Raw genomic sequence first — 20,502 nt, 5'->3', positions numbered from 1 at the left:
TCTAAGAACCCAATACACACTAAAAATCTTAAATTGGTAACAAATGTTATTTAAGAGTCTCATGCTGTACTGACTGAGCGAGCCGGGCGCCCTGCATAAATGCCACTTAAAGAAACCATGGACTGGGCACAATGGCACATGCCTGTAATCCTAACACTTTGGGAGGCCGAGGTGGGAGGATCGCTTGAGGCCAGGAGTCTGAGACCAACCTGGGCAACACTGTGAGACCCTGTCTCTACAATTAAAAAATAAAAGCAGGCCGGGCGCAGTGGCTCATGCCTGTAATCCCAGCACTTTGGGAGACTGAGGCAGGTGGATCGCTTGAGGCCAGGAGCTCGAGACCAGTCTGGGCAACATGGCGAATCCCTGTCTCTACAAAAAATACAAAAATTGGCCTGGCATCGTGGTGGTGCCTGTAGTCCCAGCTACTCAGGAGGCTGAGGTGGGAGGATCACCTGAGCCTGGGAGATGGAGGTTGCAGTGAACAGTGATCAATTATGCCACTGCACTCTAGCCTCGGTGACAGAGAGAGAGAGCTTGTCTCAAAAAATAAAAACAAAAAACCTTAATGCAATAAAACTTCACACACTAATGGCTACAAAAAAAAAAAAAAAAAAAAAAAGGCGAAAAAAGAAAAAAACCTGGAAAAGAACAAATGTTGGCCAAGATGTGGAGAGACAGAAACCGCAGTCCATTGCTGATGGGAATGTAAAATGGTGCGGTCACTGAAGAAAACAGTTTGGAGGCTCTTCAAAAAGTCAAACACAGAATTACCATGTGACCCAGCAATTCCACTCCTAGGTGTCTACCCAAAAGAACTGAAAACAGGTGTTCAAACAAATCCTTGTAATGAATGTTGATGGCGGCACTGTTCACAACAGCCAAAAGGCAGACACAACCCAAATGTCCATCAACAGAATATGGATAAACAGAATGTGGCTCATCCATCTAACAGAGTATGATTCAGCCAGGAAAAGGAATGAGCACTGAACCATGGTAATACATGGATGAACCTTGAAAATATGATGCTGAGTGAGAGAAGCCAGACACAAAGGCCACATATGGTGACATTCCACCGATCTGAAATGTCCAGAACGGGCGAATCAAATTCACAGAGACAGGAAGCACATGGGCAGTTGCCAGGAGCTGGGGGAGGGGAAAGGGGTGGCTGCTGACGGAGACGGGTCTCCTTTCAAGGGGATGAAAGTTCCTAGTTCTGGAACTAGGTAGTGGTGAAGGTTGTACAACACTGAGGATGTACTACATGCCACGGATTGTTCCCTTTCAAAGGTGAATTTGATGTTACATAAATTTCATTTCAATTTTTTAAAAAGTCTTATGTTCACAGTGGGGGAAAAAAGAGGAATTGGAACAGGCAGCCCTGGCAGCTTCAGGCCACAGGCAGGGGAGAAAGGCTGACCATGTAGGGTGAGCCCTGAGCCTCCCTGTCTAAGGCCCCTCCTCGCCCATCTCTGCTCTCTACCACCATGGTCAGGGCCAGGCCACAGGCCACCCCCGCTACTGGCTCTTCCAGATCCAACCTGCTGGAGCTCCAGATCAGTCTCACCCAACAGGGGAAGCAATGGTGGTGGACCCAGCCCTCCTGCACCTGCCCACAGGGCTGGGGTCCCAGGCAGGGTGGGGCTCTGCAGGGCAGGCACAGGAGGTGGAACCCCTGGGCCCATCATCTCCATTGGAAGATGCTCTCTGCTTCCCAAACCACCCCAAGACCCGGGTACTGTCTGTACAGAGAAGCACCTTGGAGAATCGTTTACAAGCTTGCTGGGCAGGTGGAGCCTACAGTGAGGAACCCCTGGGTATCTGCAACCTGCGTAGCTTCTGGGGGACCCTTACTGTGGCCTGGAGGGTGGATGGGCCTGGCCCAGACCTGGCTCAAGCTGGCTGGAGCCCTCCCTCCTCGCTGAGGCCCCCGAGGCTAGGCAGGGACTCTGCACTCACCAGAGACCGCTTGGCTTCGGGCAGGAATTGTCCAAACTCGGAGAGCAGGTCCTCCTGGCCCCGGAAGAGGTTGGCCACCTCGGTGAACACCTCCTCTTCGGACATGCCTCGGAACGGTCGGCCCCTCGTGTTCAGCTGCTCCTTCTGCCAGTTTTCAGAAAAGGGAAAACAAGTCATTAGCCAAGGAGTGCTATGTCCTGGGCTGGGACACTCACGCAGCCCTCTGTGAAGGGGATGGGATGACGCTCAGGAAAGAGCACCTGCCGGAGGAGCCCACAGGACTGTCTGCTCACGTGTGGATCTTGCTGCCCAGCATGGCCTGAGCCCCAGCCATGGGCAGGGCCTGCCCAGGAGTATGTGGGGGGGTCTCGAGGAGGGATACCCAGCAGTGTCCACGAGCAGAGGAGGCAGAGAGGTGTGAGGCTGGCTGGAATCAGGGGTGGGCTGGGGAAGTACAAGGTCAGGGGCGAACCCCAGGCCTTCCCAAGGGAAATGGGAAGTATGGAAAGGGGGAGCGCTGGGCCATGAAAGGAAGGGACTTCCAAGCCGAGGCACCTATTGGCCCAGAGTCACTGAGACCGAAGGCAAATGGCCTGATCCAGAGCTTAAAGCAACAAGAGGACCAAAGGGAATCCAGGTTGGAAGGCAGAAATGGGCCAGCAAAATCGAGATAGCTATTAGAAATATGTCCTTAACAATTTTACACCCAAGAGTGTCACAGAACAAGAGGCAGTGGAGGCGGAGCCTCCCAGATAATATAGCGTGGCTTCCAGAGTCCCACTCCATGGCTGCAAAGCAGGAGGAGTCCCTGTGCTGGCACCTCCCGCCCCTCTGCACCCACTGCAGCCTGTGGGAAGGGAAGCAAGTTTTAAATCTTGGCACCAGTGGCACCTAAACTGCAGGGGAAAAAACACCACCCTTCCAAAAAGTCATCAAAAGCCACTAAAAAGCAAAACTTAAAAATGTGCAAAGGCCACTCAGTTCAGATAATAAACAGAAATGATCCATCTGCATACAGACAGAACAACGACCATATTGACTGAAGTTTAAAGAAACAATTTAGGCTGGGCTTGATGGCTCATGCCTGTAACCCCAGCACTTTGGGAGGCTGAGGCAAACTGGCTTCAGTCCAGGAGTTCAAGACCAGCCTGGGCAATACAGTGAGACCCTATCTCTACAAAAAATTTTATACTTGATCTTAGCCAAAGGGCTGAGAAATGATTTAAAAAAAAATTTTAAACATTATGTAGGCATGGTGACACCCTCCTGTGGTCCTAGTTACTTGGGAGGCTGAGGCAAGAGGATTGCTTAGGCCCATGACCTCAAGGCGGCAGTGAGCTACAACCATGACAGTGCATACTACAGCCTGGGCAACAAAGCAAGATCTTATCTAAAATAAATAAAGAAGAAAAGAAACAATGACCAAATTGACTGATGTTTAAAGAAACAATTTAAAACAGTGCCACAGCCATCTTCTGCTCATCTGACTACGCAGACAGAAGAGGCTGGGATTTCTGATGAGGGTGTGGGGAACTGGTGCTCTCAAACATGGAAGGCAAGACCAGGCGCAGTGGCTGATGCCTGTAATCGCAGCACTTTGGGAGGCCGAGGCAGGCGGATCACCTGAGATCAGGAGTTCAAGACCAGTCTGGCCAACACGGTGAAATCCTACCTCTACTAAAAATACAAAAAATACCCAGGTGTGGTGGCGAGTGCCTGTAGTCCCAGCTACTTGGGAGACTGAAGCAGGAGAATCACTTGAGCCCGGGAGGTGGAGGCTGCAGTGAGCCGAGATCGCACCACTGCACTCCAGCCTGGGTAACAGAGTGAGACTCCGTCTCAAAAAAACAAACAATCAAACACCCAAGGCAGAAAGACAAATTTGTACCACCTTTTAGAGGGAAATTTAGTAATCTCTATGAATGCATAGTACACCTTCAACTTAGAGAAGCAGTTTGTGGAAACTCATGCTGCAGAGACAGTCAGTTCCGCTAGAATGCTTCTTTTGAACAAGATGTCTGTCTAAATGAGATACAAGTACCGGGAATAATTTGAACATGAGATGAATTTTGTGTTTGCTTCTCTTCTATTTCGTGCAGGAGAAACACCAAGTGAATGCAGACACTGCTCCTGGCTGACCAGCACCCCGTGGGAGTATACAAAACCACTGCCAGCACCCCCTCCCATGTCTGGGCGCTCTCTCAGTGTTGTGTTCCCCTGTGCTAGGGGCCAGCCCTGTCCCCATCTGAGGCCATGATGACCTGTCTGATTTCAGATATCCTCCTCCTGGCCTTCACATAATTCACAGGCTGCCACCACATCCACAAACCAACCTCAGGTCTCTTCCAAGGTCAGTACGCTATTTGCTGTAGTACTCATGTAATTCCTAGACACTTAACACGCACGCAACGGTGCTGCTGTTTAGAGTCGGTGCCTATCTCTTTTTAAGTGTCACTGAGGAAGTTTTTGAATGTCATACCCTGAGTCTGTTTCCCCACGAACCCTGCAGTTCCCATGACACTCTGCAACTTTGCAGAGTGTGCTCATTTTTAGGGACCCACTTATGTGAGGGTAGCACTAACCGTTCGCCCCAGCACACACAGGACACACGTACGTGGCTGTATAATGGGTGACAGTTACCCAGGGGTGACCTGAGACAGGCTTGTGCCTGAATTGGTTGCTCAGTTAACCTCACTGAACCCAGGCTCGTTGGCACCACCAGTTTTGTGGCCATTCTATGGATAAGAACCCCGAGGGAGAAGGTGGCAGAGAGAAAGTCTGAAGGAAAATCCCACAAAGATGGAGAAACAGTAAGTAACACATGGCCAGATGGATCCTAGAGCTGCCTGGTTTGGTTCTAACACTATCCCTGAAATATCTGAACCAACATTCTAAAACCAGGATAATTTACACAACAATTCAGACTTATATTTTAGAAAAATAGACAACCTGAGGCTGGAGTCACCAGGGGCCTGGTTTAAAATGCAGATACCATCCAGCTGGGTGCAGTGGCCCACGCCTGTAATCCCAGTACTTTGGGAGGCTGACGTGGGCGGATCACTTGAGGCCAGGAGTCCAAGACCCACCTGGGCAACATGGTGAAACTCCGTCTCCTCAAAAAATACAAACATTAGCCAGGTGTGGTGATGAGCGCCTGTAGTCCCAGTCACTCAGGAGGCTGAGGTGGGAGGATTGCTTGAGCCCAGAGAAGTAGAGGCTGCAGTGAGCCGTGATGATGCTGCTGCACTCCAGCCTGGGCAACAGTGAGATCCAGTCTCGAAAAAAAAAAAACAACAAAGAAACTGTGCCGATGCCAGGCGGCCCTGATGAATGGGAATCCTGCATGGCGGCCCAGGTGTCTGCATTCTCAACCAACTCCCAGCAGCCTGGTTTGGGTTCGGGGATACTGCACTGTCCTTCCCATGGCACTCTCTCTGAAGGAGCCTGTGGCAGCCCCTCACTGTGACCTCGTCTAAATGCATCTCTGGCGTCTCTAACCTGCCCCTTCCCGTGCCACAGAACAGAGTCACTGCTCTCCCATGCCACTGCACAGCCTACTCTCCTGCGCCTTCCGAAATGTGATGACCCCACGAAGCCTGGGAGGGGCCCATGGATTCTACGATCACAAGCACATCCCTCCACACAGACGAGACGCTCACAGCAGCCACCGGCAACCACTCATCCATGACAAGCAAGTGTTCTTAGGGCTGTACCAGCCTCTCACAGACACTAAGGCCCATGATGACGCCAGCATGGTGGACAGCAAATGCCTTGGAGTTCCCAGCGTGCAAATTCTATCCATCTGATCTTAAACACTTAAGCTGAAAAACATCCCATTTCTTTACTCGACATGTCAAGGCTGCCCGGATTTCCTTTTAAAAGATTTCTGCTAATTAGCCAGGCCCACGCCTGTAGTCCCAGCTGCTCAGGAGGCTGAGGCAGGAGAATCGTTTGAACCTAGAAGGCCGAGGTTGCAGTGAGCTGAGATTGAGCCACTGCACTCCAGCCTGGGTGACAGCAAGACTCCATTTAAAAAAAGAAAAAAAAAATGGGTTCTGCTGCTAAAAAAAATTACAAGTGTTAGAGACTCCACGTCTGGGTGAAGAGGACGTCTAAGCCTCACTCATGACACAGATGTCCCTCGCCACCAGCCCACCTGCATTGCCCAAGTCCCCTGCAGACGCCCTGATGCCACTGTCTGCTCTGGCCCCTGGACCTCTGCACAGGCCATTCCTGGCACTGAGAACATCCACCCTTCCTTCAGGCTAACCTGCCTACTGGTTCCGACTGATCTGTCAAGATTCAACCTGACCGTCCCCTCCCTGGCCCCAGACGGGCAGGGATCCGGGCTAGGAACCATGTTAATACTGACTCACCTCTCCTGCCCACATCCTTTTTTTTCCACCCCAATCCACCTCTGAGTTTCTTCCCACCACTGCAATGAACAGTTAAGCAGGAGCAGCCATTTGTCTCTGTAGCCCCAGTTCCTGGTGCCGAGCCCAGTTGTCATCAGCAAAGTAAAGGGTGGTCGTACTGCCTAAGCAATAACAAAGTCATCTGATAAAAAGACTGTCTTGGCCAGGTGTGGTGATGCACACCTGTAGTCCCAGCTACTTGGAGGGCTGAGGCAGGAGGATTGCTTTAGCCCAGGAGGTCGAGGCTGCAGTGAGCTATTATCACACCACTGCACTCCAACCTGGGTGACAGAGCAAGACCCTGTCTCAAACAAAAAAACAAAGGTGACTGGGCACAGTGGCTCTCACCTGTAATCCCAGCACTTTGGGAGGCTGAGGTGGATGGATTGTCTGAGTTCAGGAGTTCGTGACCAGCCTGGGCAACATGGCAAAACCCTGTCTCTACAGAAAATACAAAAATTAGCTAGGTGTGGTGACACGCGCCCATGTTCTAGCCCCAAGTAGCCTCCGCTACTTGGGAGGCTGAGGATGGAGGATGGCTTGAGCCCAGGAGGTAGAGGCTGCAGCGAGCCGAGTCTGTGCCACTGCACTCCAGCCTGGGCAACAGAGTCAGACTCTAAGAAAAAACAAACAAAAAACCCCACAACTAATTAGAATTTCACAAGATTTTATGAATTCTGACAGGAAAGTCTGAGTATCTGCAGGGCCCCAAACTGGATGAAACCCAAAACCCACAAGGAATTGTAATCTGAGTTCTCACCTGGTACGTGTGCAGGATCTCCAGGAACGACCTGTAGATTTCCGGGTGGTCTAGGAAGCGGGTCTTAATCTTATTCACATAGCTGATGGCGTTGTTGAATTCCACGGAATCGGACTCCAGGGGTACCTGGGGTTTGTCCTCTTTATATGGCACCTGCTGCTTGAAGTCCTCTGCACCGTCCCCGTGGTTGTGCGAATTCTCCTGACAAGGCGACAATGAGTTACTGCCAGGCCCGACGCCGGAAAGAGATTGTGAAAAACGCCAGGCCCAGCCACTGTCTGCACAGGAACAGAAAAAACTCAGCACGGAGCCAGGTTTTATTAGAGACAGGTAAAGGTTACTTCTGAGAGCCCGGAGGCAAGCAGGGCGGGGTGCACAGGTGAGTCTCCCCAGTTCACCACCACCCGATCCTTACCCATCCACTCAAAGAACACTACAAGTTCAATGAGCACTTTCCATTTGGAAAACTTCACATTCAGGAGAAATGTACAAAGTGGATGTTTAAGCCTCTGCGGCGCCAAGTGCTAGGCTGCGTATCATAGAGAAGTCTCCCACGCCTTCTGCAATCTGTTTCAACAAGATTGCCTTCACGTGGGAAGGCACATGCTGCCAACAGTGATGCCAAGGTAGGATACATAAGGTGGGGACCCTGGAGGTTAGAGGCAACCCACCGTCCAGGTTGTTGGGGACTTCAAGGGACATGACACTTTTGGTGCTAAGCCCTAGGCCAATCGCAACGAGGTGCATCGGTTGCTTGGGAGAAAAGACAGGCCCTGAACATTCACCAAGAATGCCCTCTATGCGTGTACTTTGCAGCCGATGTGAGCAAAAATAGAAACAAGCTTGCCTCCCTCCTATGTTGTGGTGGGACAGGACCACGCCCCCAAAGGAGGAGCTGTTGTTTCTAAACCAGAATTATGCTGCACTATCCCCAGCACACAAGGGCCGGGTCTCCAGCCGGTCAGGATTCCTCCAGCCTGACTGAGGTTTTTGCTTGGACAACCCCTGCGTGGTGAGTCCTGGAGAACGTTTTTTCACCAAAGTAAAACGACGCCACCTCCCAGCACTCCTGTGTTTTTCTCCGTGGCCCCTGTCGCCACCTTATGGATCATGTATTTTACTCATTGTATTGTCTGTCAGTCCCTGACTAGATGGTGGACTCCACGAGCGTGGGGGTTTTGATCAGGGCTGTATCCCCAGTGCCTGGAACAATGTGAGGAACAGAGTGGGCTTCACCCCACTGGGGATGATCAGGTGAACGGATGAAGGGACACACAGACTTCACTGTTTCCGCTGCCCTGCGGTGCCCAACACTGCACGTGACCCAAACGCTGACCCTGAGAATCTACTGGGACAGGCAAGGCCAGGCACACCACTGCTGTCTTGCACTCAAACAGGTACCTCTGCTGGGCACAGGCACCATCAGCGAGGTGAGTGCATTCATCAGCTCAGACTGCCACAATGAGGTAGCCCAGACTGGCTGAAGCAACAGAAGTTAGTAGTTCTCAGTTCTGGAGGCCAGGAGGCCAAGGTCAAGGTGCCAGGAGGTTTGGTTTTCTGAGGCCTCTCTCCTTGGCTTGCGGATGGCCACTGTCTGTGTCCTCATGTGGTCGTCTCTCTGTACACGCATGTCCCTGATGTGTGTTCCAATCTCCTCTTTTATAAGGACACCAATCAGACTGGATTAGGGCCCACCCTAACGGCCTCATTTAAATCACCTCTTCAAGGCTCCATCTCCAAATACAGTCACGTTCTGAGGTGCTGGGGGCCAGGGCTAAAATACATGAATTTGGGGTGGAATGTGGGGTGCGGGGATGACACAATTCTGCCCAGAACAATGGGTATAGAGACAATTCTAGAAAGTCTCAGCTGAGAAAAGCAGAAATACAAGACACAGAGCAGCCGTGATTCTAAAACAATTTCTCCTCGGTGGCAGGATTTGTTCTTTTTGTTTTGAGATGGAGTCTTGCTCTGTCTCCCAGGCTGGAGTGCAATGGCACGATCCCAGCTCACTGCAACCTTTGCCTCCCAGGTTCAAGTGATTCTCCTGAGTAGGTGGGATCACAGGCGCTGTGAGACCACGCCTGGCTAAATTTTGTATTTTTAGCAGAGATGGGGTTTCACCATGTTGGCCAGGCTGGTCTCGAACTCCTGACCTCAAGTGACCTGCCCACCTTGGCCTCCAAAGTGCTGAGACTACAGGCATAAACCACTGCGCCCAGTCAGTGGCGGGATTCTAAGATTCTCTGGGGATGTCCGCGAGGGTTCTCTTTGCTCAAGCTCACAGGGGGCTGCGTCTGTTTCTCCATAGTTCACAGGTTTGACAGCAGAAGGGGTTGGAACGCGCAGGGTGTGGGTATGTAGGGAAGCAGCATGGAGCCAAGGTCTGTTTCAGAGGCAGCTGTAGGCTCACTGCGAGCCCCCCACCACTCCAAGGAGGCATTTCCAAGCTCCGCATGCATCCGATCCCCTAAAGTGTGCCACTGCGACAAGATGGGGAACCATGCTCTAGACCAGGGCTTGGCAAAAAGAGCCAGATGGGATAGTACAGCCACTGCGGGAGACTGTGTGGCAGTTCCCTCAACAGGTTGACCATGGAATTATTACTACCATATGACCCAGTAATCCCACTCCCAAGTCTATACCCAAGAGAACTGAAAACACATGCTCAGGCCAGGCGCAGTGGCTCACACCTATAATTCTAGCACTTTAGGAGGTTGAGGTGGACAGATCACTTGAAGTCAGGAGTTTGAGACCAGCCTGGCCAACATGGCAAAACCCCGTCTCCACTAAAAATACAAACATTAGCCAGGTGTGGTGGTGCACACCTGTAGTCTCAGCTACTTGGGAGGTTGAAGAAGAACTGCTTGAACCCAGGAGGCGGGGGTTGCAGTGAGCCAAGAATGCACCATTGTACTCCAGCCTGGGCAACAAGAGCAAAACTCCATCTCAAAAAAAAAAAAAAAAAAGGGGGCCAGGCGCGATGGCTCATGCCTGTAATCCCAACACTTTGGGAGGCCAAGGTGGGCGGATCACAAGGTCAGGAGTTCGAGACCAGCCTGGCCAACATGGTGAAACCCCATCTCTACTAAAAATGCAACAAAATTAGCCAGGTGTGGTGGCAGGAGCTTGTAATTCTGGCTACTTGGGAGGCTGAGGCAGGAGAATCCCTTGAACCTGGGAGGCAGAGATTGCAGTGAGTTGAGACCCCGCCACTGCACTCCAGCCTGGGTGACAGAGCGAGACTCTGTCTCAAAAAAGAAAAGAAAAACAGGTGTTCCAACACATCCTCACATATGAATGTTCGCTGCAGAACTACGCACAACAGCCAAAAGGTGGAAATAGGCCAAACATCCATCAACAGATGAGTGGGCACGCGAAATGTGGTCCTGCCACACACGAGAATAATTCAGTCTCGAGGAAGGAAGCACTGATACTGGCTCCGATGTGAATGACCATGGAAAACACGATGCTGAGTGACAAGCCAGACACCAACGGCCGGCCACACGGTGTATGACCCCACTGGTATGAAATGTCCACAACAGGCAAATCCATAGAGATAGGAAGCAGACTCATGGTTGCCAGGGGCTAGGGGGAGAGGAGAATTGGGAGGGTCAGGGTTTGATCTTGGGCTGACGTTAATGTTCTGGAATTAGTAGTGATGGTTGCACAGTATTGTGAATATACTAACACCTTAAACTGATGATGATGAATTTTATGTTATGTGAATAGTATCACAATATGAAATATTTTTAAACATTTAATCCTTTGAAAATGTAAAAATCACAACCAATCACACCGAGCCAGGCTGGCTTTGGCCACCAAGCCGCCATGTGCCAACTGTGCTGCTCTAAACCACCCAGCACAAGCTGAGCTTTCTCTTTCTCTTCTGGCACCTCCTCTCTCCCCGTGCCCTGCTGGCCTCGTCAGGCAGAGTCTGAACTGCCTCCCACACAATGACAAACCATCCTGCGTGGCCGACACGGCCATCTGAGCATCCACACACAGCCCCACCTGGGTACTGATTCACAGAGCCTCAAACGGCAGGCACCTCACAGACATACAGCAGCCCCCCAACTGCCCCAGCCTTACGTACCTCAGCACGGGCCCACACATTTACCCAGAGAATCAGGCATCCTGGGATCACCCCAGACTTCTCACTCTCACTGACACCCCCCCGCTCCTGATCTACATCATTATCCACTCTGCCCCCGTCACATGGGAACCCCCTCTGGTCCTTGTCACCAGTCACTCTGTCCCCATCACTCGGGGCACGTCTCTGGTCCTTATCGCGGTCCACTCCATCTCTATCACTCGGGGGACCCCTCTCCAGTCCTTGTTACCATCCATTCTGTCCCCATCAGTCTACTTAGTCCCCATCACTTGGGGACTGTCTCTGGTCCCTGTCACCATCCTCTCTGTCCCCATCACTTGGGACCCTCTCTGGTCCTTGTCACCATCTACTCCGTTTCCATCACTGTCTACCCCGCCTCCATCACTTGGGGCCCCTCCCTGGTCTCCTAGGGGCCTCCTAAGCCCTGATTCTCAGCACAGCAGCAGAACCGCCTCCCAGAACCATCCGGTACTTCTCATGCTCCTGGCTCCCTCTCCCCTTTCTCTCCTTCAGCTCCTGACCCTGCCGTTCTCCTTGGCTGTTCCTCAAGCACACCCACTCACTCTCACCTCAGGCCATCACACCCCACCAGGAACAGTCCCTCAGGAAACAGGTCCTGCCCACAACACCTCCTCCCACCCTTCCTCGGCCTGCTCTATCCTCTCTCTGCGCCCTCCCGCACGCAGCCCGAATCTGCCCATCTGTTTCTCACCGGACCCCCACCTTGACTGTACTGGAACCCTGAGAGCAGGGCCTCTGAATAAACCCCAGGGCCTGACTCGCAGAGCCCTCAATAAACTCTAGGGCTTGGATCGGAGAAGGGGTCACCACCTGCTCCAAGAGCCCAGAACATACGAACACAAGAACTGACTTGTTGCCAACTAGCGGGACTTCCCCCAGACAGTAGGCAGGGGGCTCCCTTTGAAAGTCGAGGGGCTGTTTATGTTAGGAGCTGCACGTTAAGGGGTTATCTCTGTCTCTGTCCAAGCCGGTTGTCATCTTCCATGAGGCAGGGTCTGCCCTGAAGAGGACCCGCGAGCTGAGAGCGGCCACGTTCCCACCAGCATCCAGTTTCTCATTCCCGCACCACGCACTGCCCCCGGCAATGTTCCAGAAGGTGGATACAGTCATGAACAAGACAATGGAGGGGCCCACCTCATCTTAAGGACTCACAGTCTACCAAGGAAGGAAAACCAACAACAATGGATTTCGAACTTCTTTTCCTAGCCGTTTTGAAATATATAACCCAGGGTGACGTAAGAATGACACAGGGGGCCGGGTGCGGTGGCTCAAGCCTGTAATCCCAGCACTTTGGGAGGCCGAAATGGGCGGAACAGGAGGTCAGGAGATCGAGACCATCCTGGCTAACCCGGTGAAACCCTGTCTCTACTAAAAAATACAAAAACCTAGCCGGGCGAGGTGGCGGGCACCTGTAGTCCCAGCTACTCGGGAGGCTGAGGCAGGAGAATGGCGTGAACCCGGGAGGCGGAGCTTGCAGTGAGCTGAGATCGCACTACTGCACTCCAGCCTGGGCCATAGAGCGAGACTCCGTTTCAAAAAAAAAAAAAAAAAGAATGACACAGGGTAGGGACTAGGGGGGTTCTCTGGGGAGGTGACATTACAACCAAGGCCTGAATTACCCGACAGGAAATGATGCTGACGCAGGAGGCCGAGGCGAGGCTCCAGTAAGAAGCTGTTCCTTCCTACAAGTTCCCCGGGTCGTCACTGGCCACACACCATGGCCTGTGTATGTCTTTCCCCTTTAGACTCGTGTTCTCAACCGGAGCAACTCTGACACCCAGGGGACACTCGGCAACACGGGAGACACTTTAGGTTATCACATCTGGAAGCAACTGGTGGGTGGAGGCCAGGGAGGCTGCTCAAACACCCTTCAGTGCCCAGCATGGCCCCTCGCCATAAAGAATAGTCAAGCCCCCAAAACTGAAGTTAAGACACCCTGCACCAAAGGCTGCCTGAGGCTGGGACTCTCTTATTCACCTTCCTTAGACCTATGGGCCACTCCCTACTTGTCAGTAGCCAGCAGGCTTTGTGACAAACTGGGGGGGAAAAATGATACTTCAAAACAGTCAAACTAGAAAAACTAAGAAACAGAGAGAATACTGGCCAGGAGTGGTGGGTCACACCTGTAATCCCAAAACTTTGGGAGGCCAACGCAGGAGGATCACTTGAGCCCAGCCTGAACAACTTGGTGAAACCCTGTCTCTATTTCATAAATGTAAAAAAGGCTAGGCACAGGGCTCACGCCTGTAATCCCAGCACTTTGGGAGCTGAGGTGGGAGGATCACTTAAGGTCAGGGGTTCAAGACCAGCCTGGCCTACATGGTAAAACCCTGTCTCTACTAAAAATACAAAAATTAGCTGAGTGTGGTGGTGCATACCTGTAATCGCAGCTACTTGGGAGGCTGAGGCAGGAGAATGACTTGAAACTCAGAGGCGGAGGTTGCAGTGAGCCGACATCACGCCACTGCACTCCAGCCTGGGTGACAGTGAAATGGCGTCTCAAAAAAATAAGAAAATTTTAAAAATTCAATTAAACTAAAAAAAAAAAAAAAAAGAACTTTGGGAGGTCCAGGCAAACAGATCACCAGGTCAGGAGTTTGAGACCAGCCTGACCAACATGGTGAAACCCCGTCTCTACTAAAAATACAAAAATTAGCTGACAGTGGTGGCAGGCACCTGTAATTCCAACTACTCAGGAGGCTGAGGCAGGAGAATCGCTTAAACCCAGGAGACAGGGATGCAGTGAGCCGAGATCCTGCCATTGCACTCCAGCCTGGGTGACACAGCAAGACTCCGTAGCAGAAAAAAAAAAAAAGATGGCCAGGTGCAGTGGCTCACGCCTATAATTTCAGCACTTTGGGAGGCTGAGGCGGACACATCATGTGAGGTCGGGAGTTTGAGACCAGCCTGACCAACATGGAGAAACCCCATCTCTACTAAAAATACAAAATTAGCCAGGCATGGTGGCACATGCCTGTAATCCCAGCTACTCGGGAGGCTGAGGCAGGAGAAGAGCTTGAACCGGGGAGGCAGAGGTTGCAGTGAGCCGAGATCGTGCCATTGCACTCCAGCCTGGGCAACAAGAGTGAAACTCCATCACAAAAAAAAAAAGAAAGAAAGAAAAAAAGAGTATCACCAGGGCCTCTGTGTGTGGGAAACCCTGTGAGGCTTTCAGACGATGGCCTCTCAAAGGACTCCAGGGAGCCGAAAGCTCAAAGGACTCATGAAGCCACGCGAGTCACAGCCCGGACCTGGGACATCTCTCATGTGTCTGTCCTGAAGCCACTCAAACAACAGCCCAGACTGCTGGGAAGCAGGGCTGGAAACCTGACAGCACCTGTGTCAATATCAACTAGAAGCGAGTGGGCTCCTGGGTGCCCCGAAGAGAACAAACCTCTACAGCTAAGACAGGAAGCCCTGGAAATGACTGTTCCTAGGCTGCAGGAAGATGACCAAGGCCCTGCTGAGTAGCTACTAAGTGAAAAGTTTTTTCAAGCCTTTCCCCAAATCAATGGGCCTGCACCGTCGTCATTGTCACCTAAGCCACCTACGGGGAGACAAGACTGCCAGCCCTCCACGGTTGGGGATCCACGGCTAAAGGAAGAGCCAACTCCAAATACAACCACAGTGTGGCGCCTCTCATGATCTAGCCCTGAAAGTCGAGTTACTCCACGGGCAGGGACTCTGCTGAAAGGCAGTGTTCACATGCAGGATGCACAGTTCACATCTTTCCACTCCGGCTCTTTCTGAGTGAGTGACAGGAACGACACCCAGTGTTTCCACAGCGTTCAGGCTCTGCAAAGTGCTCTCATGGATGCTCCTACTGCAAATGAGCTTGGCTTTCTCCCGCAGTCGTGATTGTTCCGGAGATTAATCTTGCTAAGGCTTTCATGGTCTGAGGCGCTAGCAGTACATCTGGATCCTGGGGCTTCATTTGCAAACAGGAAATGGAAGGCTCTTCAGAGTTCAGTGGCCACACGCTTCCAAGTTCCCCTTTAAAGCTGAGACTCCACTGGGTGCGGTGGCTCACGCCTGTAATCCCAACACTTTGGGAGGCAGAGGCGGGCAAATCACAAGGTCAGGAGTTCGAGACCGGCCTGACCAGGTGGTCAGGCCATTAAAAATACAAAAACACTAGCCGGGCATAGTGGCGCGCGCCTGTAATTTCAGCTACTCAGGACGCTAAGGCAGGAGAATCTCTTGAACCCGGGAGGCAGAGGTTGCAGGGAGCGAGATTGAGATTGCACCACTGCACTCCAGCCGGTGCAACAGAGCGAGACGCCATCTCAAAAAAGAAAAAAAAACTGAGACTCGCTCCTTGGCTTTCAGGAGACAACAGGCTGTCGGCAGACAGGGTCTTGCACACAGAAGCAGCAGAATTTTTTTTTTTTTTTTTTTTTTGAGATGGAGTCTTGCTCTGTCGCCCAGGCTAGAGTATAGTGGCACAATCTCTGCTCACTGCAACCTCCGCCTCCCGGGTTCAAGCAATTCTCATGCCTCAGCCTCCCAAGTAGCTGGGATTACAGGCATGCGCCACTGCGACTGGCTAATTTTTGTATTTTTAGTAGAGACAGGGTTTCACCATGTTGGCCAGGCTGGTCTCGAACTCCTGACCTTGTGATCTACCCGTCTCGGCCTCCCAAAGTGCTGGGATTACAAGCGTGAGCCACCGCGCCTGGCTGAGCAGCAGCAGAATTGACACGCACCTTGTACATAGAATTAATACGAAAGCACTGCCACATTACCCTTCGCTGTTCTCTTACCAACTGACTGCAGAATGTCAGATCCCTAATTGACTGGACAGTCTACCATCTCTTCCATCAAAGGAGAGACCTACCAAGTGGATCCAGCAATAGATTCTGACACTCCCTGCTAAAACTCTCAGAGCGAGGACTTGGAGGAGGTTGGGAGAGCTGGTTCACTTACACCAGTGGTTCTTGACAGGGGCACTTTTGCCCCCAAGGAGACACCTGGCAATGTCTGGAGACATTTCTGGCTGTCAGAACTGAGTGAAGGTCTGGTGGGTGCAGGCTAGGGATCCTGCTAAACATCCCACAATGCACTGGGAAGCCCCCAACAGCAAAGAATTATGCCTTAAATGGCAATAGTGTTGAGGTGGAAAAAATGACAATGGTCATCTTATAAAAGGAAATCTTAAGTAGGCTTTCTTTTTCTCAGAGGCGCTAGTGAGCTCAAGCATGAAGAGACCGCAGAGATAGAAGGGGCAGTGAGCCAGGCATGGTGGCTCACTCCTGTAATCCCAGCACTGTGGGAGGCCAAGGTGGGCAGATCGCTTGAGGCCAGGAGTTCAAGACCAGCATGGGCAACATAGTGAGACCCTGTCACTACAAAAAATAATAATAATAATAAATTAGCTGGCCATAGTGGTGCACACCTGCAGTACTAGCTACTTAGGAGGCTGAGATGAAAGGATCACTTGAGCCCAGGAGGTTGAGACTGCAGTGAGCTATGATGGCACCACAGCACTCCAGCCCGGGCAACAGATTGAGACCCTGTCTTTTTTTTTTTTTTTTTAAAAAAAAAAAAAAAGAGGCCAGGCATGGTGGCTCATGCCTGTAATCCCAGCACTCTGGGAGGCTGAAGCAGGCAGATCACTTGAGGTCAGGAGTCCAAGAACAGATTGGCCAACATGGAGAAACCCCATCTCTACTAAAAATACAAAAATTAGCCGAGCATGGTGGCACATGCCTGTAACCCCAGCTACTCTGGAGGCTGAGGCAGAAGAATCGCCTGAACCTGGGAGGCGGAGGTTGCACTGGGCTGAGATTGCGCCACTGCACTCCAGCCTGGGTGACAGGGCCAGACTCTGTCTCAGAAAACAAAAAACAAAAAACAAAAAAAGGAGGGCCAGCACCTATCACCCAAGAAAGGACCAAAGCAAAGCCAGGAGTCCCAACTGAGCTAATGATCCTATCAACATTGAAATGAAACACAACCACCATAAACGTGGCTATTCACACACCATCTCGACCACTTTATTTTGTAGGTGGTACTCAGAGTGATCAGAGGCAGACGAGGACATACCCAAATACAAGGGCAAGCCTGCCTGGTATGCTCGCTGGGAAAGCCTCAAGCCAAGACCTCAGCAACTGCTGGGGTGGTTATTCTGTGTTAGGAGGATACCTCCCTGACATCCACTCTTGATTTAAATCTTCCAAACAGATCAATTTGGGAGGCAGAGGCTGCTTGTGTAGGTGTTTCCATATCTATTTTGATTTGTGCTAGAAGCAATGAGCATGTCTAGAAAAAGAACAGATCTTAAGTGGCTTTCTAGCAATGATACAAGAGAGACACGTGGCCCAACCTGAGTAGCAAGATACACGCGGTGAAGGCTGAGATCACCCGAACCACTGTAGCAGCATACCTGGCTCGTCAGAGGCGACTGTATGTTTAACTTGCCATTCTTGGGAATGTCTATTCTGTATCCAAGAGGAAGAAAAGCGTTGAATCCAACAATGAGGTCAGGGTGCTCGTGGAAGAGCTGTGAGACACGTCTGATGACTCCAGGAGTATCGATGCTAGAAGAAACAAAGGAAGTGGGCAAAAGGGTCTTAGGAAGTAAATGAAAAATGCAATCTATTCCCCACTCCCTTAATACTGCCACATAAAAACCTTCTCAACAGACAACAAAGGAACCTAAAATGTGACCCACCAGGCGCAGTGGCTCCTGCCTGTAATCCCAGCACTTTGGGAGGCCAAGGCAGGCAGATCACCTGAGGTCAGGAGTTCAAGACCAGCCTGGCCAACACGGTCAAACACTGTCTCTACTAAAAATACAAAAATTAGCTTGGCGTGGTGGTGCGTGCCTGCAGTCCCAGCTACTCAGGAGGCAGAGGCACAAGAATCACTTGCACCCGGGAGGCAGAGGTTGCAGTGAGCCAAGATCACACCACTGCACTCCAGCCTGGGAGACACAGCGAGAATCCGTCTCCAAAAAAAAAAAAAGTGCCCGATGTGATAGCATCTGTACACCACGATCTATCTCCTGACTGGCTAGGCCTGAGCTCCTTGTTTCCTCCTGGTAAGAATGAGAGAACACTGACATTGCTCGGCTCCCCCAAAACACTCAAGAATGGGCACTCGGTTCTGAAAATGTCAGGAGAGCCAACCGCAAGGCCTGGACTCCAAGAAGTGGCAGGAGGCCAAAGTCCTCCAAGCAATGTGAAAAATTCCCTCATTTCATATCAGATAGAGACGACTATGACACAGGTTTCCATCTGAGCAAACAATTGCAATGCATAAATACCAATGGTACTGCCAAGTATGGGAAACGTGTAATAAGAGGGGAGAGATGGAGTCTCCCTTCAGGCTGCATCGCAGCCCAGCCCTTAGCACTGGGCTCCTGGAAGGAAACCAGGCCAACCTCACCATGTTTCTTAAGAGGGGGCAGCAGTATGGTAAGGATATGACCTCCATGAGTCTGAGTCAGAGGGTCTCAGTTCTAGTGTCACCTCTGCCACTTAGGTGGGTACGTTACCCACTCCAAGTCTCAGTGAGCCTCCTATAAAAACAAGGGCACGATCCCAGCGTTTCCCATCTATCTGTAATCCTCCTTGATTCTGGGCCTGCAAAATCAGCTCATGTGTTTTAAACGTTTTCTGTGTGCCAGCTCCCTTACTAAGCATTTTATGCGTCTTACTTCCAAGCAGGCCTGGGACCACAGTGAGCTCAGAGAAGCATCTTGAGGACAAGACTGAAGGGGAAGAGGGTGCCAAAAATTTCCATCATCAAGACAAATAACATTTTACAGAGTTTGAAAATAAAAATCAAAATGGGTCCCACCAAATCTTTCATGAACAAAACTAATTTTAAAATCAACATATTAAATCAAGGCACGATTTGACTCTATGAGTGTGCAAGGCCTTGCCCTTCCTGCCTCCCCCCAGATCCCTGTCCCGCTTCCAGGAATCCCCACAAAGCTCCACAAGGTGGGTACTATCCATTTCCATTTTTGTTAGGAGAAGGAGCTAAGACTCTGAGAGATTCGACAACCTGCGCAAGGTCACCCGGCCAAGGGGGCAGCCTGGGGAGGGGAGGTCTCACCCCGCTAGGCCTGATTCCGGCCCAGGGGGGCCCCCCAAGGTGGAAAGTGGCCCCGCGGGTACCTCTGGCTTTTGAACTCCTTCATGATCTCCAGGAAGCCGTTGTAGGTGGCGGGGTCGCTGCCAAAGCGGATCTTCACCTGGTCCAGATAGGTGAGGGCGTCTTCTACCTGCAGAGAGGGGGAGGGTCCCGGTGGGCCCGGGTCGCGGGAGGAGGGGACGAGGGGTCGGGGTCCCTGAGGGGAAGAGGATGGGCTGGGCCTTCGGAGGGCGGAGGTGAGCGGTGAGGGGTGAGGGGTCCGGGGCCGTGCAGAGGGGAGGCCGAGGCTGGGCCGGGGCCGGGCGGGGCCAGGGTCGGGCGGGGCCTGGGTGAGGGGCGTCCGCCCGCGGGGTCCAGAGGATGGGGTCCCCGAGTGAGGGCGGGGACGCCACTCACGTGCACCGGCAGCTTCTCGTGGCCCGCGGAGCCCGAGCGACCCCAGCGGGCGCCGCTCAGCCCCCGGCCCGCGGGGCCGCCGCCACCGCTGCCGCCGCCGCCAGCGTGCGCCATGTCCGAAGTCGGAGCTGCGCCCCGCCCCGCCCCCGCCCGAGGGCCTGCCGCGCATGCGCAGCCTCCGCCTTTGGAGGCGGGGTTTGATGATGTTGGAGGGGCGGTGCTTTTTGCGGGACTACTCCTGAGGCTCTTCTCCTTAAGATTGGTATCATAATTAATGATTTATATAGCAGGGGTAGGCGAACCAAGACCCGCCGGCTGCTTTGTCCGGCCCTGCAAACTCAGAATTATTTTTACGTGTTTACATAGCTGGGGGAAAAATCCAAAGGAGAAGAATAGTCCGTGACCTGTGAAAAGTTTCTGAAATTCACGTTTCAGTGTCCCTGAATAAAGTTTTATTGGCACACAGACACGCCCACGCGTTTACCTAGCATCTCTGCCTGCTTTTGCCTTGCAACAGAGTAGGTAGTTGCTAAAGATGCTACAGATCTGCAGAACCTGAAGTATTTACGATCTTGCCTTTTATGGAAAAAGTTCGTTGGCCCCTGCTTTATAGAGTTGACAGGACAATGAAGTATGAACACCCAGCTCCCTAATACAGGTCCTTGCGTGGTGAACTTTTGCTAAATGGCCTTTGAGTTACTCCTACCCCTCCCACCTTCACTTCCCTATCCTTG

General features: G+C 51.9%; 1 protein-coding gene across 2 annotated transcripts in view; it reads right to left on the bottom strand.

Annotated features, from left to right (window-relative positions):
• SIN3B (SIN3 transcription regulator family member B) overlaps positions 1–19,902 on the bottom strand; it is a 53,741-nt gene extending 33,839 nt beyond the window's left edge. For both annotated transcript variants that reach the window (XM_030935773.1, XM_030935774.1), the window contains exons 1-5: positions 19,769–19,902; positions 19,396–19,502; positions 17,655–17,808; positions 7,135–7,335; positions 1,960–2,103 (exon numbers count right to left, since the gene is read on the bottom strand). In XM_030935773.1, the coding sequence (XP_030791633.1) occupies positions 1,960–2,103; positions 7,135–7,335; positions 17,655–17,808; positions 19,396–19,502; positions 19,769–19,882 (720 nt within the window). In that variant the 5' untranslated portion in view covers positions 19,883–19,902. The remainder of the gene's footprint in view (positions 1–1,959; positions 2,104–7,134; positions 7,336–17,654; positions 17,809–19,395; positions 19,503–19,768) is intronic.
• Positions 19,903–20,502: the final 600 nt, after the last annotated feature.

This window comes from Rhinopithecus roxellana, chromosome 8, assembly GCF_007565055.1.
Source record: "Rhinopithecus roxellana isolate Shanxi Qingling chromosome 8, ASM756505v1, whole genome shotgun sequence".
In the NCBI taxonomy this organism is placed as follows: domain Eukaryota; kingdom Metazoa; phylum Chordata; class Mammalia; order Primates; family Cercopithecidae; genus Rhinopithecus; species Rhinopithecus roxellana.
Note: the sequence above shows the minus strand (reverse complement) of the source record. Positions and strands in the feature narration are given on the sequence as shown.